Source organism: Lissotriton helveticus, chromosome 9, assembly GCF_964261635.1.
Source record: "Lissotriton helveticus chromosome 9, aLisHel1.1, whole genome shotgun sequence".
Classification (NCBI taxonomy): Eukaryota; Metazoa; Chordata; class Amphibia; order Caudata; family Salamandridae; genus Lissotriton; species Lissotriton helveticus.
In genome coordinates, this window is record NC_136070.1 from 1045398067 (window position 1) to 1045424369 (window position 26303).

Below are 26303 nucleotides of genomic sequence, written 5' to 3' on the forward strand. Positions count from 1 at the left end.
CTTTCAGATGCACAAGTTACTTCCTTTCGGTAACGATATATCTGTAAGAAACATTAGTTAGTTATAGATACCTTACCGCCCCACCAATCCTCCCCGCTCTGCAACCTGATTTCTAGGGTTAAGGACATCCTTTCAGGACCCTAGTTTTGTGCACCATTGGGCAGTGTCTTGCATGGCTCTGCGTTTCTTGCGGGGAAAGTTGTGTACAAAACTGACGTCAGCCCGCAAGGGCGGCGTCTAAGTAGCTGCCGCGACGTCATCCCAGCGACCACAACGCCGACGATGGACGCCGAGCCGACCAACACTACCTTCAGACGCGCAGAAGTACTGCTGACGAAAAAACTTTGCGGATCAGTCTGACACATGGGGGTAATTCTAAGGTAAGGTATCTATAACAAACTAATGTTTCTTACAGATATATTGTTACCGTAGGTAAGTAACTTGTGCTTTATCCTGCAGCCCAGGTCCAGTATGTTGTTGAATGATTTTTGCTGGAAATAGGCATAAATTGCAGACTTGACCGGAACTTGATCTGGCACTCCATTTCCTCACCTCTTCATTGTCCCTTTTTAATTAGGTTGGTCTTATGACAATGACAGGAATTCTTGAAAATGATTTTAAGGGGCACACCACTCCTATATGCCACAATTGTCAGAGCTTCATAAATTTCAGTTGACAGCTAGGGATGCGTTTTTGATTATAAAAAAGAAGGGAGGTCTCCTCACGTTTCCGTTTAGGGACAGGAGTAATAAGTAAAAAAAAGGGGGGACCCTATTGTTACCACACAATGGTTTGTTGTCTGTATACCACCATATTTCAAGAGACCCTTACAATTATCAACCACGTTAATTATTACATATGTTTAAACAAACAGCAAAAACATTTTATGCATTTATATCATTTATTTACTTTTTACATAGATTTATTCTAAACAATTACAGTGCCTAACACAAAAAAATGTATTTAAACATTGTTTATATACATGTACATCATTTATAAAGTAATACAGTTGATACCAAAACAGTTAAAAAACAAAGTTTGTTAATAAACACAGTGTCTGACTAGGGGTAATTAAAATCAGGTTGTCACAAGGGACAGTTAAAAACCAAGTTGTCGACGCAGCGTTTCGGTATTTTTAAAATGACACCTTCTTCAGGACAGGGTTCTTGTTGAGTTAAAGCGTTTTATTTAGCATTCAACTATGGACCTCTGTTCTCAATTCACGAGGTTACACATTCGATGTTCAGGATGCTTATTGCCTGAGGACAAGCGGAGCAGGGAGGCCGAATTCCATAACGAAGAAACGGTAAATTGATGAATACCGCACAATCGAGGGACACAGTGATAATCCAGTCACGTGCAGCCTTGAAAGCATAATCCCTGCTGTTAAGGCACAGACCACAGGGAGAATATAGACCCAACTCTACATTACGGTGGCCCCCTTGTCCTCCATCATAGAAGTTATATCCCATAAAGAAAGAGAGGATCATCTTTCTAACGATGCTCAACTAAATGAACAAATAAGCATCCTGAACATCGAATGTGTAACCTCGTGAATTGAGAACAGAGGTCCATAGTTGAATGCTAAATAAAACGCTTTAACTCAACAAGAACCCTGTCCTGAAGAAGGTGTCATTTTAAAAATACCGAAACGCTGCGTCGACAACTTGGTTTTTAACTGTCCCTTGTGACAACCTGATTTTAATTACCCCTAGTCAGACACTGTGTTTATTAACAAACTTTGTTTTTTAACTGTTTTGGTATCAACTGTATTACTTTATAAATGATGTACATGTATATAAACAATGTTTAAATAAATTTTTTTGTGTTAGGCACTGTAATTGTTTAGAATAAATCTATGTAAAAAGTAAATAAATGATATAAATGCATAAAAAGTTTTTGCTGTTTGTTTAAACATATGTAATAATTAACGTGGTTGATAATTGTAAGGGTCTCTTGAAATATGGTGGTATACAGACAACAAACCATTGTGTGGTAACAATAGGGTCCCCCCTTTTTTTTACAGCTAGGGATGCGTACACTTGAGGAACCTGAATTATAACAAGTTATCTCCTTCATACATGCACAGCGGGCATTTGCCATCCCACATGTTGTCAATATAGCAAACTGTTTAAAGAGAAAAGTGACACGTGACGTATTCCCTAGAATCCCTGAGGTCTAGGAAACATTGAACATCATAACCGTGATGGGAGCCCCCAAAAATCAGTGGTGACATGAGAAAGTCAGCCCTTCTGAGTGGGGGAAAAATGGAGAATTGACTGTGGAGTTGACCTCAGTGACAGAGTGAGGTAGAACAAGTCAATGGATGCAGTAGGCATCTGGTCATACTAGGCTTAAATTGACACCACTACTCTTATTTACAGCCGCATATAATGCTTAAGTTTATTGACCGCATACAGATAGACATGCTAAATGTGAGGCTTCTTGGGCCCAGATGTACATGGGAGTTTAGGGTGATTGTCCTGGAAGCAGGTCACAGATACGGTTAACAGATGATCCCTTTGGTTATATCCCTAACAGTGTCAATGCCTGCCTCTGGAGATTTTGTTATATTCCCTTAAAAAAATAAAATGGCTAAAAAGGTGACCTCACTGGCTCTCACATTGGCTAAAAAGCATATTGCTATAAAGTAGGACTGGAGGAATGGTTGGTCTTAATGGCCTCATTATGGAATGGCCTTAAATCTCTTTTTTTTTTTTAATGACGGGAGTTAAACTTGTGTCTCTGCTACTGTACAGCTCCCAGCTGAAGACAGCTGTTGGGTCCCACAGGGATCTATTCTGTAGCCTCTTTTTTGTAACACTTGCTTCCCACTGAAAAAAGAACACATTTGTGCATCATATAAATTATATATCATCCTGTCCCTCACAACACTGCTCCATCAAATTGTGGCACAGCTTTATATGCACATTGACGACACCCAGCTGATTTTCGGTTTGTTTAATAAGGAAGGCTTTCAGCCTGTGTCCCCAGATTCTTCTACTCTGTTCTCCGTGCAAGGTCTTGTCTGATTAGGAATCTGTAGACATCATTTGATATTGAATCCCACCAAAACGAATCTCTTTATATTCAAGAACAGCCTTTTCATGTGGAGTACAAATGTATGGCATGACGTAATGGGTTCACTCTCCCCTACTGCCAAAGTAGGTTCCTAATTTAGGAATATACATAGATGCCAGTTTCGTTCACACCAACCGGTACTAATGTCTCTGGCTTCTACTTTCTCCGAATCAAAACGCATTAAAGAATACTTCCTTTCATCCATTCTGACTACTTTATACCAGCAGTAACTGTACTATGGCAATTCTACTTCTCTAGGATACCCCATCACTCTCCTAAAGAAACAGTGTATTAGTACTGTTAAAACTGAAGTGGGCTATTTTTAAGGCAGATAATGCAAACACACACCCCCACCCACAAATATACATATATATATATATATATTTATTCACAAAAAAAAAAACAAAGGTTAAAATAACGTTATAATTAGGTGAATATGTCAGTTAAAATATTAAATTTTGAACTTGGAAAACCACTATGAAATTAATCAGTTAGAGTTATCAGAGCTAACTATAGCTTTTGCTTCTGCCAAGCTCTTCTCATGACCTCACATTTTACATTACTCATGACCTTCTATGACATCACTGATGACATCTCAAATGATGACCTTATCCAATATTGTATTTGTTTGTTTTATAGTTTACATAGTGGTGGGTAACTACCTATTACTTTACCTAATTTTGTACTGCCTGCTTCCAGCTAATGTTTGTAATTGTTTACAAAAGGCATGTGGTCCTAATGCATTTTAGGTGTTTGAAGGGATTGAACCTGTGCTTATTTTGCTTTAGAAGATGGGCTAGCTGTTAAGTTATCACCACAGTATGAATGCTTCAGAAATATGATCTTTAGAAACTTCAGACCTTGGTTATTTTACGTGAATGGTATCTTTTTGACAAGTGTTCTTAGTAGATGTTTCGGTGTCAGGAAACAGTGTGATACTGGGCATACTCTCTCCATAGGGTGAAAACTTTTTACAGTAGCCATTTTTCTACTCATATAAACTTAATTTCTCAGTGTCGGTTTGGTGACTGTGCTAGGTTTGATATAGATAATAGTTGTCCGTAGTAGGGCATTAATTTTGGAACAGACGTTTGAACAGTTGTATATATATTGAACACCATGTGCAATGAGGGTTTCTCATATATGTGTGGTTGATTGTTAATGTGAATTAGGCTACCCGTGAAGTGTATGTGTAGGAAAGTGCCCTTTTTTGCATGGTTAGCCCCTACTTTTTGCCTAACACATGATGCACTTTGACTTGGTGTGCCCTGTGTCCCTTCCAATCAGGTTCCCAGAGCCTATGTTTTTTACCAAAGCTGTACTATTTGTACCCACAATTGGCACATCTCTGGCCACAGGTAAGCCCATTGTAAAGTACCATTGGTACCAAGAGCACTGTGACCAGGAAATGCCTCTAAGGGCTGCAGCACCTATTGTGCCACCCTTAGAGGCCCTGTACCTTAACACCCACACACTGCCATTCCAAGTGTCTGGGGCCGCAGTAAGTCACCCCTCTAGCAGGGTACACTATTCCCCAGGCGAGGGTACATTGACATGAGCCCTGTACCCCTACAGTGTCTAAGTCCATTTTTAGGTATTGTAAGTGTAGTAAAGCCATAAAAACTATATGGTCTGGGAGTTGATCATTGCGAACTCCACAGCTCCATAATGGCTTTACTAAAACCTGGGAAGTTTGGTAGTACATTTCTCAGCACATTAAACCCACACTGATGCTAGTGTGGGATCTAATGTACAATGCACACAGAGGGTATCTTAGAGATGGCCCTTGAATAACGACTATCCCTGGTGTGGTTTCTGAATGGCTGCCCGCCATTTGCCACCACGAAGACAGGTTTCTGGACCCCTGGGTAGGTAGCCTTTGCTGTCTGGGTCCAAAACAATAGCTCATCCTGGGTAGAGGTGTAATGCCTCCTCTCCCAGGATCTCGGCAGGCTCTGCGATTCTACACCCCTCTGCACCAGACGCCCACGGGCAGAGTTCGAGGGGCCCAACACCACGAGTAAGTCCTGGGATCCTGACCTGGGATCTAGTGACCCCCGACCTCCCTCAAGGTTTAAGATGACGCCTGCTGCCTCAACCTGAAGGGTCCCCGCGACCGGAGCTGGTAGGAGGGCCCAACGCCAAAACACCTCTGAACCTGACGCTCCACTGGCTAGGTTGGCCAGGCATCCCCAACAACCAAACTTACCTCTCTGGCCTGCAGCCTCTTTGCAAACCGAAGTCTCCATTGGAATCCACAGGGTCCCCAATGTTTCCTCGGCACCCTGTGCACGGCCGCTCCCGTGCCGCTGGTGTAGCTCATGTGCTGATTGTTGGCCTCTGCAGTGCTGACCTTAACCCCAGGAGCTTTGCTCCCACACCCGAGTGGCCTGCTTGTAAACAGCCCCTAACCAAAGGCCCCCTTAACCCCATTGGCTAACATTGGGCCCCTTCACCCGCCACCCCAGTACCGCTGGTGGTGCAAATTGAGTGCCAACCTAGACCTTGGTGAACCTTGGTCCTAACCCCCAAAACTCTCACTCATAAGTCGTTTACTTACTGAGAACCGTTAATCCTTTTTCTCCCATAGGAACCAATGTTACTAAAAAGGTTCTTTGTCGAGTTGAACATTTGTATGAAAGAAAATAACCAAACTGCAAATCTTCAAAAGTCTTACTTGCCTTGTATTGTGAGATCCACAGTGTGGTATCTAGGCATACCACGCAGAGTAGTTGATGTAATCTAATGTAATCCAAAAGTATTCCAAAAGTAATTAATATGTAACTGGAATCGTTTTTTAACCTAATACAAACCTGCACTGATTGCAAATTCAACCACAACTGCAATTCCATGGAAAGTCTTGCATTTGAGAGTAAATTTCACTTACCTGTGCCAATTCCTACTCGGTTAAAAAAATATAACACAAGTATTCCTTTTTTATACTTACCTAATTGGTCTGGATTTTAAACCAGAGTGTGTGCCATCGGCGCTTATTCAGTGAATACAATAAATGCTTAACACACCCTCTGGATAAACTTAACTGCTTGCCCACACTACCACAAAGTGAGCTGTCAGTACTTAATTAATGTAGGCTATGCTATACCCTTGGGAACTCCCTGGACTCTGTGCACTCTATAACTTGCTTTGTATTTACAGAGCCAGCTTCCTACAGTATTGTATAAGGTCAAAGTTGCACATAGCACATGCTTGCTACACCTAAGGGACTTGTATCTGTGATGTCATTAATGATGCTTTATATTATTCTGAACTATTTTCTACTTACCATTAGGCCTCTAATACCATACTAGTTTATAGAGTATTGGGTCCAAAAAAAGCCTGAATGATGTCATCAGTGATTTAATCAATATTGTGATTTGAAATGTCATCAGTGATGTCATAAATGATGTCATAGAACTTGTTACGAGTGATGTAATATGTGTGTGGCAGTGGCACATGGTATGGTTAGCTCTGCTAACTATAACTGGTGAATTTCTGTATTTTTTTTTTAGTTCAAAACAATAATGATGTGACTGATCTATTATACCGTTACTTTAACCTATGTTTTTTTCAGTGGATTTATACGGGTTTTTCAAAATCAAAAACAGACCTTTTTATCACACCTAACCAGAACTGTACCTTATCTTTTGGTTTTTCAGTGAATTTCTAGTTTTATTATAAAACGTAAAGCCAACTCCCCGCTGTGCTGTGACCAGGCCCAGCGCCTCCCCCCAAAGGCCACCAACCCACCCGAAGACAACTGGACTCCCCCGCAGGCAGTCAACCCCACGGCCTTTGGTCATGCGTTGCATGGAGTTAGGATCATGGCCTGTCTTGCAGTCAGGCCCTGCTTCCAAATGCCAGCAGGTAGCCAACAGCACACAGCGCACAGCCTTTGGCGTGCAGTGTATGGTTATCCTTCAGGACCTCATCCCCTGGTGCCAAAACATATATATATGAAGGGAATGGGGCCGTACACTCCCCAACCCTTATTTGGCCGTGGGGACCCCATCCCTGAGGCCAAATATAATAAAAACGGTGAGGGGGCCGCACGGCCCCCTCTCTTCCAGCCTTCTTAGGACCTGGGGATCCAATCACCTGTGGCCAAACAGAGAGGCCCCATCCCTGGTGCCAGAAACTTTTAAAAAGGGGATGGGGCCATGTGGCCCCCCTCCGGAAGCATATTGTCGCTCATGGACCCCATCATCGGGGCATCAATGAAATATAGGTGGGTGCCCACACATGGCACCCTCTAAGCACAACGTTGTGGACTACAGGGGTAGCCCCGCTGCCAGCTCCCCACATAGTGCGGGAGCCAGCATTGCTCTCGCCGGTAGGGAGCACCTATTTATTCTGCTCCCTCTTGGCTGGAGCAATATTGTGTTCTGTTTTCCTTCTCACATCATTGTGGGCAATTGAAACAGATCACGAGTCTGCTCTGAACCGGCGGGAGCATTGTTAAATGTCCCTCCAGCTGGTAGCAGACTTACATGTTTGCTCCTTTTTGGCAGGAGATTTGAAAATGCTCCAGACAGACTGGAGCGCACAAGTTACCCTGCCCACAGTAGTGCGGGCAGGGAAACTACTGTGTCCTGGGGGTGGGCTCCCTGGGACACAAAGTGAGCCAGCCCTTGGGGATTGGGTCCCCATGGCCATTAAAGACTTAGGAAGGAGGCTACGTGGCCCCCTTCCCCTTAATAAACACTTTGGGCTCCAGGGAATGGGGTCCCAGGGGCCGAAAATTGCTCTGGACGGGCGCCCTCTCCCCATAATGAATACATTGGGCCCCAGGGGATGGGGTCTTAGGGGTTGAAAACGGCTTCGGGAGGAAGTGCTGTGCTCCCCCTCCCATTCAGTAACACACCAGGCCACGAAAGATGAGGACACCGGGTCCCAAATGGCCTTGAGGAGGTGGGCCATACTCACACCCCTTTCCCCATATATGTATTAAAAAATGGCTACCTCAAATAATTATTCTTTTTTGGCCGCAATCTTACAGAAATCCTAGGGGATCGAGGCGAAATGTGCCTTATTTTTGGGGTGTGGTAGGTGGGGTGGGGAGTCCCTCTGGATTCCCCCTGCCCCCTTCGGGACGAGGGGTCAGGGTATCTTTACCCTGCCCCTGTGTATAATTTAGTTTTTGGTTTTATATTTAGGACAGGGGACTAAATCTCTAAGTCCTGTAATGGCTGGCAGCAACATTTTTCTCATGTTGCTGGCAGCCAGTCAGAGCATTCAATCCTGTTGGTGATTGATTCCCGCAGGAGCAAGGTGGCCCAAGGGATAAAAAGCTCCCTAGGCCAACCAGAACACTCTAATTTTTAAATTGGCGCTCCCAGACAACAACAATTTTGGCACCTTAATTTTTCACAACTACTGAACGGATTGACACCCAATAAAAAAAAAAAGCACCACCTGGGGACAAAAATCTAGCTTCCTGCCAAGAGGTGTTCCGAGGCTATGCCCCTTTTTACACCTCTCTGCAACTCAGCTCTGTGGCGCTTACTGGAGGCACCTGGCAGGCTAGTTGGCCCCCAGGGACCCTAAGGACCTTGGGGGTATCAATCCCCCAATTTACAATGTGCCAGGGGATTCGCGGTTGCACAGTGGTGCAGGGAGGGTGCGGGCCTAACAAAACAAGTGTGCAAATGTGCCCCGTGGCGTGTTGTAAAATGGGGGATTAAGTCGCCTTCAATCCTGAGGGTCCCTGATTGCCAACTAGACCACCAGGTACCTCCAGTAAGTGCCACAGAACTGCGTTGCAGAGAGGGTGGTCTGAGGCCACACCCCTTTTGATACTACTCTGCAAATGCGGCTTCTGGCGCAAAGCTGGTGGACGGATGAGGTCCTCTTGCGACCTCAGGGCACAAGTGGACGTCATCCTCCGAGCAGATGTGAGCCAGAAGCCGCGTTTGCAGCGTGGTGTAAAAAGGGGTGTGGCCTCGGAACAACTCTCATCAGCGATGTCATTTGAGATGTCATCAGTGATGTCACTGACCATGTCATGAAGGATGTAATATGTAACGTCATCAGCAGTGCATTGCGGGGGCGCGAATTATAGTTAGCTGAACTAACTATAACGGCGGAATTTCTCTGGTTTTGTACGAGTGAAATGTCCAACTAACTATAATGTCCCTGAAACCTATGTTTTTGTAAGTGAATTTCTAAGGTTTTTAAAGGCTAATTTCTAGCTATAACGTACCTGAAACCTATGGTTTTTCTAGTGAATTTGATTGGTTTTTTAAATGCTAATTTCTAACTATAACGTCCCTGAAACCTATGGTCTTTTCAGTGTATATATATATATATATATATATATATATATATATATATATATATATATATATATATATACTTTTTTTTGGTTAAATGAAAACATAAAGCTTTTGTGTTGGGTCAGCGCTAAAACTGTCTCTAGGCCAGACCTAATAGCAAAGCCTTCATGTCCTCGAGGTTTTGCAGTCATCAGCATTGGTTGTCTGCTCTGCATAATATGAAACAAGTTTGTAATTTGTGTAATGTTACATCAGCACATATATAAAGAGATGCAGTAGGGATGCGTTCGGCATCATTAGTTTATGTATATGCATTAGCCTCATGGTAATTGCGTGTAGAGTATTTGCTGAACAAGTGAAGACACTAATTTATTTTCACAGTGCGATCCTGCTGGAATGTATTCTCAATTATTTATCAGCAGTGCACCTTTATGCATTGTATGTGCTCGAGCGGGATGTTAATAAGGTATTCTGCAGTGCTCAACCTGTTTTGGGAAGGCTTGCTAGAAATATTTTCAGAGCACATCTTAATTGCATAGTTGTGTTTTAAACAACTTAATCTTTTGTTACAAATGCACTCTGAAAGCTCTATGAACACAGACAAGTAGAAGTGATAAGGGCCTCAGAGCACTGGTTACACACCTTTCCGTTTTAGGTACTTGAGCTGTGAGTTAGTAGCAGATTATAGTGATGGACCACCTGGATGTTGCCAGTATACAACAGCCGTGCGCATGGCAGGTTAAATAGTTGTAGCAGCAAACCCTGGGATGTTACTCTTATGTTTCATGACAGAGGATGTCAAGTAGGATTCGGCCAGAAGACGAGGCATATGTTTGGTTATAAAATGCATTAAGTTGCTTTTTTAAAACATTTAGTTTTGTCAGGAAGATCCCAACCAACCTGGCTTAAGCACATGGAGCATCATTTTGAATTTAGGGATTTATTTTATGTTTTCAATTCATTTAATCTGTGCTCTAGTTGGAAAAATGGTGAGTTTAAATCTGATGTAGACGTTGACATTTCCGCACCCTACCTCACTCCTAGTTAAAAATGTAATTTCTTTCCCTTCGTTGCTCAGCCCACGGTTGCCTTCTATTATTTTTCTTAAACCTTTTTAGGTCGAGCATTCGAGACCTCTTGTATATACTTTCAGATATACTTGTATGTGTATGTACTTTGTGGGCACTGGAGAACAGCCCTAGGCATTGTCTGCTTCCGCTTAGGGACTTTTTTTCTGTTCAACAGCCTCTATTTAACGGTCTTGATAGAAAAAGACCAGTAGGGGTCAGTAAAATACGAGAATTGCTTTCTGCTGAGGGACCTTCTTTTTTTTTTTTTAAATTTTGGGCAAATATCTCTATTAAACTATCTTGATAGAAAACGACCAGCAGAGATCAGTAAAATACCAGAGGTCATAAAATACCAGAATCACTTTAGCATTCTCTAGATTACAGTCCATAGAAATTGTCTTCCACAAGCACCCTTAGACAATATTTTTTTCAAATCTTGTATTTGCAGTGATATGACCACCGAAGGCACCGATTTTATATTAAAAACAGAGCTTTGGCCTATTCCATTTCCTGCTGAAAGCCAATATTTCTCTCCATGTGTTCCCATACCGGGCTTGTCACGTAGTTTAGTGCTTACTTTCCGTCCATGTTAAAGAACAGTAGATGTTTCAGCACCCGGGCTAATGTGCTGCCTAGCTAAATACATATAAGGTCCCAAAGGAGAGACCGATTGCCTTGCAAATGCTTGTTCTAGGCGGTAAACCCCCATGCATCAGTGAACCTACTTGTCAAATCTGGCAGAGTGAAACACAAATCTCTTTTGATGTTCTATTTCGTGAATGTGCACTATCTATTATTATTGTTTTGTACGGATCACAGCATTCGCAAACACTACATCTACGAGCAGGTGCCTAGGCTCAGCCCCACTTACCTCACCTTCTTGTGTGGTCCTATTCTGATCAGCCGTCTCGTCTTTGATCTCCCGTTTTTTAGACCCTCTCTTTACCCATGTGCCTCTTGCTCTCCTTGTCCATTTTATTTTTGACACTTTTCACCCCTTTTTGTGCCTCTTGCTCTGTTATGCGTTTGTTCCACGCTTCACACCCCTTTTTGTGCGTCTTGCTCTGTTATGCGTTTGTGTCACACTTTTCACCCCCTCTGTGTCCCTCTTGCTCTGTTCATTTGTTAGACACTTCCCCCCCCCCGTTCTGTGCTCCGTGCCTCTTGCTCTATTGGTACCCCTTTTGTGCCTTTCAGCTTTTCCTTGCTTCTGTGCGCTCCCTCCAACCCTCACCCCCTCCTGTGCCTTTTCCTGCCTGTCCTGTTCCTTGCCTGCTGGTGCTGCGTGTCCTTCCCACCTCTTCTTCCTGTGCACCTGCAGTTCCGCCCACCTCCCCTGCACTCCTCCCCTCTCTCAGGACCTATTTATTAGCAGCTGTGGCACGCCCCCACAGCAGACACTTGCATCAGGAGCACCAAAGGCAAACACAACTGCGCCCGTCCACACCTGGAACGCCCCCAGTGCCAGTAACCTGGGTTTTTTCACCCCCCACCTCCTGATACTCCACTGTGCTCCTCTGGTCGCTTGATCCAGGAACGCTGATTCTCCATTGCTGCTGCACCACACACCACTTTAGGAGCCCACTGTCGGTTCTCCTGCAGCCACCTACCCACACTTCTTATGCAAGCACCAGCAAAACCCCCAAACAACGTCACAGTAAACCCACATGCCAACACTCACTAGCATGCTTGCTTCTCAACAGACGATCACCCAAAAAACACGCAACCGAAATCTCATACCTGCTGAGCAGCAACTCACTGGACCTCCGCTTCCTCACAGAAACCTGGCTCAACTTCACATCGGCACCCAACATAACTGCGGCAATCACAGCAGGCTACAAGATCGCACAACTGAACCTCCCTCATAAGCCCGGAGGGAGTCTCTCAATCATTTACAAGGACTTTTATCAAGTTTAACATGCAAGGAGAGTGCCACTCCATTCATGGAACATCTGCACTTCAAGCTTCAAATCTCCGAGAACTGCACCCTGAATGGAACCCTCGCCTTTTGACTGCTTGCCACCTTCAGTGGCCTCATCACCGACTTCTTCGCCTCTTCTCATCATCGACTCCAGAACCTACATACTCCTCGGCGACCTCAACTTCCACCTGCAAGACAGAATCAGCCCCTTCTCTACAGCACTCCTGGAAAGTCTGAAAACCATTTGACTTAAAGAGCTCTTCACAGGACCAACACACATCGTAGGACACACACAGAACCTCCTCTTCACCACTAGCAACAGCATAAAAAACAATGCCACTTTGCTGCTCACATGGACAGACCATGCCATTGTCCACTTCCATATTAATACACCGTATATCAGCTCACCCACCAGCATCAGCCTGCCAAGCTGCAGCTTTTGCAAAATCTCAGAAGCAGACTGGATCCGCACTGATCAACCCAACCCCATGGACAACTTCAATGAGGACATCACCAATTTCAACTGGATCAAGAGCTGAGTAGACTCCCTTGCACCCATCAAACCTAACAAGCAGAGAAGGTTCAACAAGCAGACCAGCTAGTAAACAGAGGACCATCAAGATGTAAAGCGACACCGCAATCAGCTAGGAAGAAAATGGAGAGCCAGTCACGAAACCACCGATAGACCCACCTACAATGGTGCATACAAACTCTGCCACCAGCAACTGAGAGACACTGAAAAAAGAGCACTAGCTGAACGCCTCAAAGCAAGCTCCAACAGGTGCAAGGAGATCTTCTCAGTTGTCAAAGACCTCCCCACACCCTCGGCCACTGTCACCATCCCCCCCTCCCAAGAACTCTGCGATGACATGTCAAACTTCCTCCACACAACCAGCTTCGCACACCAACCCGACCACAGCGATCTCATCACCACACTACCCATCACAAGCCAAGATGGCCACCTGACAGAATGCACAACCCTCACCAGAGATAGCACAGCGATGATCATGCCGACTATCTGCTCAGGGGCCACTTCAAACGCATGCCCATCCACGTATACAACTTGGAAGAATCACCAATCAGCCCATCCTCACTCACATTAACACCTCCATCACATCCGTCACATTCCTGTAAGACTGGAAGCATACCGCAGTCAACGCCCTCCTCAAGAAGCTGTCGGACGAATCAAAACAATCGAACATCTTCCAACCTACCTTCCTGCTACCCTACCCAACCAAAGAGATAGAGAAGGCCATCAACAAGCAACTCACAATGCACCTCGAACTACACCACTGACTGGACAACACTCAAATCAGGATTCTGAAAGACCCTCAGCACAGAAACAGCACTACAGCAAAACAGTGGCCCTCATCCTGCTTGACCTCGCTGAGGCATTTGACCCAGTATCCCACAACACAATCATCAAAAGACTTCACGAGATTGGCATCCAAGGACCCACACTCAACTAGATCTGTTCCTTAATCATGGGAAGAGCCCAAAGAGTCAGACTTGCCACCCTTCACATCGAAGACCAACAACATGATCTGCCAAGTCTCCCAGGAATCGTCCCTCAGCCCCACCCTGTTCAACGCCTACATGACACCACTCACAACATCATTCAATCTCAGGGCATTAACATCATCTCCTATGCCAGCAACACACATATTGAATTAATGTCTTTTATATAGCGCACCGCTACTCAGAGAGTGATCTGGCACTCAGCATAGAAGAACAGGTGGGAAGAGACGAAGCCCCCCAAAATATATCCAATCCTAAAGCTTTAAAAGATATATCTTTAGGGCCTTCTTGAAGGGTCCTTCCTCGGTTATTAATCTCACATGAGCAGGCAGCTGGTTCCACATACTTGCTGCTCTAACCATAAAGGATGACCAACCCCCTCTCTGATGTTTCCGGAAGCGGGGGATAATTAACAGACCAGCGCTACAAGTCATCCTCTCCCTGACAATCAAGGCAACCACCACCAGAGCCAACTTCACCAATTGCATGACCATGGTAGCAGATTGTATGAGCACCATTTGCTTGAAGCTGAACTTCTACAAGACGGAAGTACTGATCTTCTGAAACCAGACTTCCCCATGGGACACCACCTCATGGCCGATGAAGCTAGTAACAACACTAACCACCATTGACCATGCTAGGAATCTGGTAATCATCCTGGACTACAAGCTCAACATGACAACACAAGTCATCACAGTGAGAGTCGCCGGCTGCCAAATGCTACACATGCTATGAAACATTTTCAAGTGCCTGCCGCAAAACACAAGACATACCATTGCGCAATCACTCATTACTGGCAGGGAGTACGGCAACGCTCTCTACGTTGGAATCTCCAAGCAGCTCTTAGAAAGACCTCTGACCATCCAGACCACTGCCAGACTCGTACTTGACCTCTCACGCCAGGCTGCACCACACCCACATCTCACACCACCTCTGAGAGCTGCACTGGCTCGCCATTCACAAATGCAACCTATTCAAACTCCTCACACACACATACAAAGCCTTACACAACACTGGTCCAGCATACCTCAACAACCGCATACACTTTCACGATCCTGCCAGACATCTACGCTCAGCCTCACTCTCACACATCCCCCACATTCACAAGAGCAAAAAGAGGTTGTTCCTTCTCATACATTGCACCAAAAAGCATAGACCGGTCTCCCACAACACATCAGATCCTCCTCACTTCTTGTGTTCCACAAGAAGCTGAAGACCTACCTCTTCGAATCACTCTGAGGGAACCCTCACCTACACACCTGCTCAAGTGGATGGATACTATCACAGATGATTTGTGAGCTATACAAATAGGATAACATAACAATGGAAAACATTGTGCCAACATGACTAACTGGTAGGTTTAGAGAGCACACATAATGTTCCATTATTAAAGAATTCTTGTTAAATCTGTCTGATTGTTTAGCATGTGCCAGAAAATGAGCTAATTTGAACCCTTGCACCTAATAATGCCTTTTAGTCCCTCCCCATTGGCAAGAATTGCAGGATACTAAATAGTGTTGTTGCTCTGCAGTCTGTTGGAGAACATGATATTCTATTTAAGAGCAAATATATGTGAAATGGGAATGAACCTTCATTAGAAATGTATTCTTACAAGCTATATCTTTAACACAGTACAACATTTTCTTTCTGCCATCAACCTTTTAAAAGGGCTGCTTACAAGCCGGTTGGGTTTTAACTGCTGAAGTATCTAAACCACTTGCCTCCTGTAAGTCCAAAAACAAGATTTCATCACCACAATGGCTTAAGTCTTCACTTTGAGACTCTTACCTCTATCAAAAAATCTGTTTTACAGTTTACAAGGGGCATGTCACCACCCAAAACAACTTTATTTAAGCTGTGTAAGGGCTGTCTCACAAAAATGTCTGTTACAGATCCTCATCAGATTTCCCTGTGATGCCTGGGGTAGAGCCCTGATTCTAAAGCCTGCAGTGACTGCCCGACGATGAACCCTAATGGCTCCACCACAAGACATGTCCCCAGTTGAAAGTTTGAGATCTTGAAGTTGTTTCAGAGTCCATTCTTAGTCTTGATTGATGTCTTTGGGCAAGTTGAAGGAAAAACAAAAGAAATACAAGTGGAACTTGGCCCTTTCCTGCCACTCACACACACTCCCCATAAAAGGTGTGGGACTGTGCCATGCATCTTAAGCTTGCTGCCGAAGCCGTTCGACTTTGGTGCTGATCCTGCAACTTCTTCCGGCACAAACAGAGTTTATGGGCCCTTCAGCTACTCCTAAACAGATCAAAGAGTTCTGTGAGGCCTTGCTCTGAATCTTTGGATCCTTGCCGACTCCCTCTGGAGGGCCTCAGGGCTCAACAGAGCTGCTCCTCTTTGATCTCATCAGCTCCTCTCTGGTGTTAACGAAAGTGATGGCAATGGTTGCAGCACACCTTGGAGATCAGGGGTGCCAGTCTTCCTTGATGACTGGCCGTTAAATGCTGACTGGCCATTAAAGTCAAGCTTGCCCCAAACAGTTCTCAGTCACCTACAGACAATGGCGAACCTTCTGTCATCTTTGGGGTTCACGATCAACTTGCTGAAGTTGCACCGGACTCCTGGTCAGATGCTCCCTTTCATCTGAGCCATTTATGGACACAGTTCAGTTTCATACCTTTTCCCTGGGAAAGAATCCAGAACATTCAGGCTAAGATTGAGATCTTTAAGCCTGTGATTGAGATATTTTAGCCTCAGTCCTGGATTTCAACGAGGTCGATCCACTCTGAGGCTGCTCAGGTTGATGGCCTCCTGCATTCTGGTGGTCCAACGCGCCAGGTGGCATGTACGTATTCTGCAATGGTATCTGAAGTCTCAGCGGGTCCAACATCAAGGGGATCTCTCCGACCATGTTCAGATTTTGGAGAAACTGCAAAAGATCTGCAGTGGTGGTTACTGGACCTTGATTGGATCAGCAGTAGACCCACTCCTTTCCCCACGCAGAGCTGACCGTGGTGACCAGTGTACCACTTTTGTCTTGGAGAGGCCATCTAGGAGAAGTGAAAATCTGGCAGAGTCACCTTCTGGGGCTGAGAACCATCCGCTTGGCATTGAAAGCCCTACTTTCATCCATCAAGTCAAGCTGGTACAGGTGTTGACTGACAACAACACTTCCATGTGGAACTGCAACAAGCAGGGTGGTGCCTCTGAAAATGGCTTGTTATCAAGGAATTTTCCTAGTGGTGAACCAAGTGGCAGGATTGGTGAACAGCAGGGCAGACGAGCTAAGCCATTGGCACCTAGTGGATCACTAGTGTCAGTTGTGCCTGGAGGTAGCTCAAGGTCTCTTCTACAAATGGGAGTACCTTGACTCGATCTGTTGGCCACCGCAAGACAGCTTATGTCGGCAGCTCTGCACATTGGAGTTTCTAAAGCGTCTCTCACTCGAAGATGCGTTCCACCTTGAGTGGAACTTGAGACTCCTCTATACCTTTCCATCTATACCACTCCTGCCAGAGTTCTCAATAAATCATTCTAGTGTCCCTGAATTGTGCACCGAAGGTACAGTATCAAGAACTCCTGGGCTTGAGCATCTGTCCTCTGATCAGACTGCCCCTCCGGGAGGATCTGCTGTCACAGAATCAGGGCATGCCTCTGCACCCAGCCCTTCACAATCTCCACCTTTAAATTTGGAGATTGAGCCCCAACAGGTGAACACTTTCACCTGATGATTGATGTAATCTTGACAGCCAGGCATCCCTAAACAAAAATTGCATGCGCCTGTCATTGGGACAAATGTGTGGCTTGGTGGGTTACTTGGCAGATAGACACCCTTAAGTTGTTTTTTGACTGGCCCAGCCAAGCTTTGTTCTGGGGACAGATAAAGGGTACTCTTCTGCTCTTCCAGCTTTTTTGCTGGTGCCAGATCAGTCCTCTTTCTTTACAACCTCAGGTAGTTATGCACTTTTTGAAAGGTTTACATTTGTTTCCTCCCTTCCTCTTTGTCATGCCACATTGGCACCTTATCTTGGGTCCTTGCACTTCTGAGGTGCGCTCTCTTCGAGCCGCTTCAAAGCTGCTCCTTGCAGCTGCTCACCCGCAAGACTGTTCCTCATCTTTTTTACATCGGCACGGTGTATGAGATTGCTTCAAGCTCTGATTGTCAATCAGCTGTATACCACCATCTTCCCAGACCAGCTGGTTTTATGGACCTGACCATCCTTCCTGCTTGAGGTTGTGACGCCATTCCACATCGGCCAGAACATCACCTTGTCGGCGTTCTATGCTCAGCCTCACCCCTTTAAGGAGGTGGAGGGATTATATCACTTAGGCCCAAAGAGAGGACTGAGCTTTTACATATATCACACCAGAGTAGTCTGGTGGATTATCAGCTCTTTGGGGGGTTCTCTGGAGTGAAAAAAAAGCAAGGCTATGTCGAAGAGATCCATCTCCTGCTGGATTGTGCTCTGCATTAAGATCTTCTACACACTGGCTGAAAAGCAGCTTCCAGTAGGACTGTGAGCATTCTACCAGGGCTAGTGCTGACTCTGCTGCGTTGGCATGTGGAGTACCTGTCCTGGACATTTCCCAGTCTGCTTCAGGGCATCCCTCCATACGTTCACGAAGCACTATTGTCTGAATAGTCAAGTCTGCCAAGAGGCAATTTGCCCATTGAGTCCTGCAGGACTGTCTGATTTCAGTCCGTTCACAGACCCATCTCCTAATAGATGCTTTATTGGTTCTATTCAGAATGAGGAGTCTGTGTCTAGAACTCTCTATCAGAAGAACAAATTATTTACCTTCAGTAACGCTCTTTCTGGTCAATACTCTTTCTAGTCTCACTGACCCTCCCATAGTCCGCATTCTGTGGTTGGACTCAAACACATAATAAGATCCCAAGTCTAGGAATCTGCACACTGGTCACACCATATTTGGTTTTGGGGCTCTGCCTCTAGGGGCGCGGACACTAGAAAGAAATGGACGTCAGCGCACAGAAGTGGTGTCTTTATAGGCTCAGCACGTCATTTCCAGAGTGAAACTGCATCAGTGTGGCACCACACTGTACCACCTACTAGAGTAGATCCAGTCTAACACCTGGGGTATATCATAATTATGAGTCTCTAACAGAAAGAGCGCTACCGAAGGTAAGCAACCTGTCGATCTTTACTGTCATCCGGGGCTTCTTTCATGTACATAGGAGCTCATTTGCCATTTCCATGACGTGTGTGTTGTTTGTGGAAACCACAAAAATATATATTTTTTCTTTTTCTAGAATGCCTGAAAGGAACGGTTGGGACTCTACTGGTGGAAAACCCAGTTTGTCAGAATGGACTCACATACAAAGGCCTAGTAAAGGAGTGTGCAAAACTCTTTGGTCTCCGAGGCAGGAGAATAAAACTATACCAAGACGAAGGTGAAACACAGGGTAAGTTTAAGATATGTGCTGGCTTTCGAAATTAAACTGCCAGTTCTAAGGTGTTTTGTACCAAATAATTATCATCTTCGTGAATATTTTGGCTGATGCCACTAGACACTTTTTTTACTTTGAAAGTGCTTCATATGCAGATAGATATATTAAAAACTGGCAATGGGTTAGAATTCTCCAAGCCCATGTTCATTTTTCAGAAAAGCAAACTGCAGCGCGGGGGCAATAAAGCTTCCCCGAAAATTATTTGTGTCAACGCTCATGATTAAAAGCTGTTAAAATGAATGGCTTCAGTGATCTCCTTTTCAAAGCAGTGGACTCGTCGATGAGCCTGAAAAAGTGCATGACCAGCAGGACGACGAGAATCAATGTGTAGTTAAATGATGGGAAGTGATTAGTTTCTCTAATCACTTTCGTTTAGGAGTCTGGCGTGAATGGAGGCTTCCAGGTGTGATTGATTGGCATTCTCCGAAGCGGGAAGGTCTGCTGGGTTCATTGGACATTACTTGAATTTCAGGAATGGGAGGCACTGCGAAGATATAAAACATTTTGACAAAATGATGAAGAAGTCAGTGCCTCGTTTTAATTATTATCGAACACTGCCTGCATATGGGTTAGGGGTGGCTACTTCCTTATGGCGACAGCAAGAAAGCAAAATGGGAGTTGTCTATTGAAACACCATCCTGGAGAGAAATGTGATGGTTCTGACCGTTGACTCATAAACAGGTTTAAAAACAAACGGCCGCTGTGCTGTGGATATATTGAATAGGAATACATTATTCCGTTGTCACAGATGCTATTTCTAAAATGTGATACCCCAGCATGAGCTATCTTTAATTATTAGTCAATTTATTTGTAAGTTCTAATGGAAGAACAAATTGAACCTGAGATACAACTAAAACTATTTGAAAAGAAACACAGACACTGGGTTTGCAGAACAGGGATACTTCATAGTTTGCATTTTGTTACACTTCTTTTTTTTTTACAATTTTTTTTTATTAAGAACAAGATTTGCACAACAGATACCATACAATCAAGTACTCGTGGAGACCACATTCGGCAGTAATCGGTTGATAATTACAAGGTCATATATATGTTGTACACATTGGCATTAAACTTCATTATAACAGACTATCTAATACCATGTCTCTTGGGGGCTGTGGGGGATCACAGAGGCCACCCCTGTAGTCATTCCACTTCCCCCAAACCTGTGTCCATTTGGTGAGACATCCCCTGGACTCGTATACCGTCCTTTCTGACACCATGCCCCAGTCCATGTCTATCATTAGACCAAGTGTTACCCATAGTCTTTCTCTATTGTTTAGGTCTGTTGGGCCCCAAATATTCAGGAGGCTTAATTTGATGTTGCAGTAAATTTTATATCCCATTACTCGTTCCATAGGTTTCTTTACTACAGACCAATATCTTTGGATAATCGCTCCCAAAGAATATGTATAAAAGTACCCTCTTGCCCACATCTCCTAAAGCAGGAAGTTTCATTACTAAGTCCCATCCTTACCAGCACAGATCCCGCCAGGTATATTCTGTGTACTATTTTTAATTGCTCTAGACTAAGCTTGGCGATTGCGGTTTCTCTGGGAGAGGCGAGAACCTCAAGCCACTCCTCGTCGTCTAACCCAGCAACGCCGCAGTCCCATTTTGTTCGAAGCCGCATTAAGGGGTCGGCCATGTTATTAATGATTTTTTTATTTATTAGTGATATGGTTTCCATCCAGGATCCTGTCTTACAGCGGGGTAGAGTCTGGTGGCTTCTCGCCCTTCTGTATCACCGCACTCAAAGCATGTCTGATCTGCAAATATCTAAAATACTCTGAGTTGGTCAAATCATACTCTAACTGCATTTGGGGAAAATGAATAACTCCCCCACCTTTCCACAGGTCGCCCACTCTGGAAATGCCTATCAAGTCCCAACGATCAAATCCAAGGGTGCGTCTCAAGTTTGAGGAATGACAGTGTCCCAGAGTGGGGTAGCAAGCGTGAGCCTGCCCTCCTATCCCAGACTCTTAGTGGCTGTTCGCCATACCTGGACCGCATGCATCATGTTTCCTGACAGCCTTGACTTAACTGGGCTGGTATATAATGCCCCTGCAAAACCTCCCGCCGGGAGCAGATATTCCTCCATCATACCACCCCAACGTTAACATTTGGGTGGCGATTCTGGGCGGTTTCCCCTCCCATGATAGTTCCCTTAGAACATTGTCAAAGGCTTTGAAATAGTTTGATCCCACTGGATGTGGCGTGTTCTATAAAACGTAGATAAACCGAGGAAGGGACATCATCTTAAAAAGGGCCGCCCGCCCCAGTAGAGACAGAGGGAGCGACTTCCAATGTAAAACGTCACTCTTAAGCTTCTGCAGTGGAGGCTGCAAGTTGTGTTCATAAAAGAGAGCCGGGTCTTTGGAGACTCTGATTCCTAAGTATTTAAAATCTAGCGTCGCTTCTGTGATAATAAATCCTCTTGGCAGTGCCGGTTTATTTCTATTAAGTACATAAATGACAGGTCTGAAAGAGACACGTTAGTGATAGATTCCTTACCTTAGAATATCCCCAGGGGTCAGACTGGATCCAGAAAGTTTTCTGTTTAGCAGTACCTCTGCGCATCAGTAGGTGGCGTCCTGTGGTTCCGCATCCGTCACTGGCGTCGTAGGCGCAGAGATGACGTCACGGAGAGTACTTAGGCGCCACCCATGCGCGCTGACGTCAGTTCTTCCTTTTTCCTTGCCGAAAGCGCAGATCCGTATTGAGCACGCACCTCAGTCAAGTTTTGACTACTTTTTTCAGACTTTTTGTCTCCCCTTCTTGTCTCCTGATGCACGTAGGGATGCCCGGATTTAAGTCTTGTGGGTCGTGCCGCCTTAACATGTCTGTGGCGGACCCCCACGATGTGTGCCTCTACTGCCTGAAGACCGACCATGACTCGCGGGACTGTTGAGCTATGGCCCCGAAGGCTTTGCGGGAGCAGCACCGGAAGTTGCTGGTGGTCCGGCACTCCTCTCACCGCCGCATCAAGTCTAGGGGGCGTTCGCGGGACCGGAGCCTGAGCCGTCGCTCCTCGGGCTCTAAGTCTTCGCCTTCAGATTCCGGTAAGCGATGCCATGAAAAGAAGTCGAATAAGCATGTTCGCTCTCTGACGTCCCCCCGTCGCTCCCCGTGGGCCCCTGCCGGTCCTCTGGAGTCGAAGAGTCCCGCGGCCTACCCGCTATACCCGGGTCCATCGGCGACTCCCGAACAGATGCAAGAGTTTCTTGCTGCCATGGACTGCCTTTTTAGACCCCGGATTCCCGCCGGCACGCCTTTGGGCCTCGCGGTCCCGTGTCCAGATCCTATTGGCCCGGCGGCACCGCCACCGCCACCAGCGCTAGCACCGGCGCCACAGGATCCCGCGCCACCGGCTCCGGCCCTGGTGCCACAGGGTGCAGCGCCGCTGGCTCTGGCGCCGCCCTTGCCTCCGGCCCCGCCCCTGGCTCCGCTGCAGGCGCTGTTTATCCCACCCCTGCCCCAGTTCTCGGACCATTTTGTTCCGGCCTGGGATCCAAATTGGGATACAGTGCCGGCTTGGCCCTGACCGGTGCCGTTTTCAGCGCCGTTCCCAACGCCGCTTGCCCCCTCTCCAGCTCCCTCTACTCAGGAGCCGGACGAGGACTAGGACGGCTCAGAGGATCCCCCTTGCCCGGCAGTGTGACAATGAGCAGGATTGGGTGGACGACCTTCAGGATGCGGGCGAGCTTGATGTGTCTTCTGACCCGGGGTTTGCCTCTCCCCGCCTACTAAGGAGGAGGGCGCTTCCTACTTTCTAGTGCTGCGTTGAGCTGCGGAGGCTCTCCATCTCGACCTCCCTACGGTGGGCCTTAATACCAATCTCCTTATGGAGGTACTCCAGACTGCATCTACGTCATCAGAGCTGCTGCTCCCTTATAATGAGCATCTCACCGAAGTCCTCTTAGGCACTTGGTTGCGACCGGCCTCGTGGGCGCCGGTGGATAAAAACGTTGCTAGGCGTCACCGCCCGGCGCCTGGTGAACCTGCCTTCTTGACCACTCACCCCACGCCAGAGAGCCTGGTCATTCAGGCCTCAACGTCGCAGAGTGCCTTTCCCACGCCTCCGCCGAATGAGGACTCTTAAGTGGCTAGACCAATTTGGCAAGAGGTTGTTCTCCTCGGCCAGCTTGGGGTTGCGGTTGGTTAACACCACCTGCTTATTGGACAACACCACCTGCTTATTGGACCGTTACTCCCACGCAGTGTGGGATTCGGTAGCCGAGGTTTTGCCTCAGTGTTCTGAGGAGGTCCAGGCTGTTCTTTCCCAAGCGATTGCGGAGGGCAAGGACGCGGCTTAGTTTGCCATCAGGTGTGGTCTGGACACCGCTGGTTCGTTGGGCAGGGCAATTTCCACGACTTTGGCGTTGCGGCACCACACCTGGTTGCGTTCCATTGGGTTCTCACCCGATGTCCAGGGCTCGCTCATGGACATGCCCTCTGATGGCTCCCACCTTTTTGGCGATAAGGCCGACAATGCCTTGGAGCGCTTTAAAGACTCACGGGCCACAGCCAAGGCTTTGGGCCTTTCTACAAAGAACCCTGCCACACCTGGATTTCGTCCCTTTCTTGGCAGGGCAAGGGCACCAAGCACGCTCCTCCAATAAGCCTGTGCAGAACCAGCCTCAGCGCGGCCACGGCCGTGGATTCCACAGGAGCGGGTCGGGTAACCAGCGCGCGGGTCAGTCCACCTCCACCCCCGCTGCTTCTGCCTCTAAGCCTTCCTAATCCGAGCTTCAGGGAGCACCCCACGCTAGTGGGTGGCAGGGTCCGCCACCACCTCCACCACTGGTGCGAAATTACATCGGACAAGTGGGTGCTGCAGATAACCTGCCAAGGTTACTCGCTCCCCTTTCTGTGCTCCCCTCCAGCCATGCCACCTCGGTACCATCGCATGTCGGGGGATCATTTGGCTCTTCTCCGTCATGAAATCACAGCCCTCTTGGCCAAGGGGGCCATCAAGTGCGTTCCCTGTCAGGAAGTAAGGAGTGGTTGTTATTCCCACTACTTTCTGGTCCCGAAGAAGAACAAGGGGGTTCTGCGCCCCATCTTGGACCTCTGGGATGTCAATCGATTCCTCTGGAAGGAGAAGTTCAAGATGCTGACTCTGGCTCAGGTCCTGGCTGCTCTGGACCCTGGAGACTGAATGGTGGCGTTGGACTTGCAGTACGGTTATTTTCACATTCCTGTCCTGCCGGCCCATCGGCGTTACCTGCAGTTCACCGTGGGCCGGGAGCATTTTCAGATTGCCGTGCTCCCCTTCGGCCTTACCAGTGCCCCTCGGGTGTTCACGAAGGTGATGGCGGTGGTCGCAGCTCATCTGTGCAGGTCAGGGGTGTCAGTCTTCCCCTACGTCGACGACTGGCTGTTGGAGGCGGGCTCGCCCCAGGCGGTCGTCACCATACTACGGCCAACCTCCTGCATTTGCTGGGGTTCTCCATCAACGTGCCGAAGTCTTACCTGTGTCCCTCTTAGAAGCTCCCCTTCATCGGAGCGGGTCTGGATTAGACGCTGGTTCGGGTTTATCCTCCCGAGCAGCGAGTCCAGGATATTCAGGCTATGATTCTGCTTTTTCAGCCTCTATCCTGGGTTTCAGTCAGGATGACCCTCCGGCTTCTGGGCCTGATGGCCTCCTGCATCTTGCTGGTGACACATGCCAGGTGGCATATGCGGGCTCTGCAGTGGGATCTGAAGTTCCAGTGGGCACAGCATCAGGGCAACCTGTCTGATCACGTGCAGATCTCGGAGGGTGCTGCACGACAGTTGCAGTGGTGGCTCATGAATCACGATTGGGTGAGTGGCAGATCCCTCTCCCTTCCCCAGCCGGAGCACACAGTCGTGACTGATGGGTCCCTCCTGGGATGGGGAGGCCACACGGGAGAGGCAGAGATCAGAGGACTCTGGTCTCCGGCGGAGTCCCGGCTCCATATCAACCTTCTGGAGCAGCGGGCGATCCGACTTGCACTGAAGGCATTCCTTCCCTCTGTCTGGGGAAGTGTAGTGCAGGTGTTCACGGACAGCACCACCGCCATGTGGTATTGCAACAAACAGGGTGGGGTGGGGTCGTGGACCCTATGTCAGGAGGCTCTGTGTCTCTGGACATGGCGGGAGCATCAGGGCATTACCTTGGTGCTTCAACACCTGGCAGGTTCTCTTAACGCCAGGGCGGACAAACCTAGCCGCTGGTGCATGGTGGATCACGAATGGCGTCTGAACTCGGACGTGGCGCACGGTCTCTTTCTGCAATGGTGGAGAGCCTTCATTAGATCTATTCGCCACCAAAAAGAATGCGCAATGTCATCAGTTCTGCGAGTTGGAATTTCCAAGGCGGTACTCGCTCGGAGACGCTTTTCGTCGCGATTGGAGCTGCGGTCTATTGTACGCCTTTCCGTCTATACCACTTCTGCCCAGAGTGCTGAAGAAGATCAGGCGCGACCAGGCTCAAGTCATTCTTGTGGCTCCGGACTGGGCTCGAAGACTATGGTTTCCTAGCTACTCAGTATGAGCATCGCTCCTCTGATCCGTCTGCCTCTTGGGGAGGATCTTCTGTCGCAGCAGCAGAGGACGGTCCTTTCGATCTTCCTCCCGAAGTCTGTGATGCCATTCTGGCAGCGAGGCTTCCCTCCACTAAGAAGGTAAACGCCTGCAGGTGGAACAAGTTTGTGGCATGGTGCACAGCGAAAGCTGTGGATCCCCTTTCTTCCTCTCTTTCTGAGGTTCTTTTTTTCCTTCTTTCTTTGGCCCAGCAGGGCTCTGCTCTGGGAACTATCAAAGGTTATCTTTCGGCCATTTCGGCCTTTCTACGGCTTCCTGATCAGCTTTCTCTTTTTAAGTCCCTGGTTGTTAACCGTTTTCTGAAAGGCATTACGCACACGTTCCCTCCAGTGATATTCATCATGCCTCAATGGGACTTGAACCTTGTCTTGACGTTTCTGATGTGCGCCCCCTTCGAGCCCCTTCATAACTGCCCTTTGCGTCTTCTCACTCTCAAGGCTGCTTTCCTG

General features: G+C 47.0%; 1 protein-coding gene across 1 annotated transcript in view; it reads left to right on the forward strand.

Annotated features, from left to right (window-relative positions):
• The window catches only part of IARS1 (isoleucyl-tRNA synthetase 1), a 548404-nt gene that overhangs the window by 500684 nt on the left and 21417 nt on the right, over positions 1–26303 (forward strand). The window contains exon 33 of the mRNA XM_078661397.1: positions 19090–19242. Coding sequence (XP_078517523.1) covers positions 19090–19242 — 153 coding nt within the window. The remainder of the gene's footprint in view (positions 1–19089; positions 19243–26303) is intronic.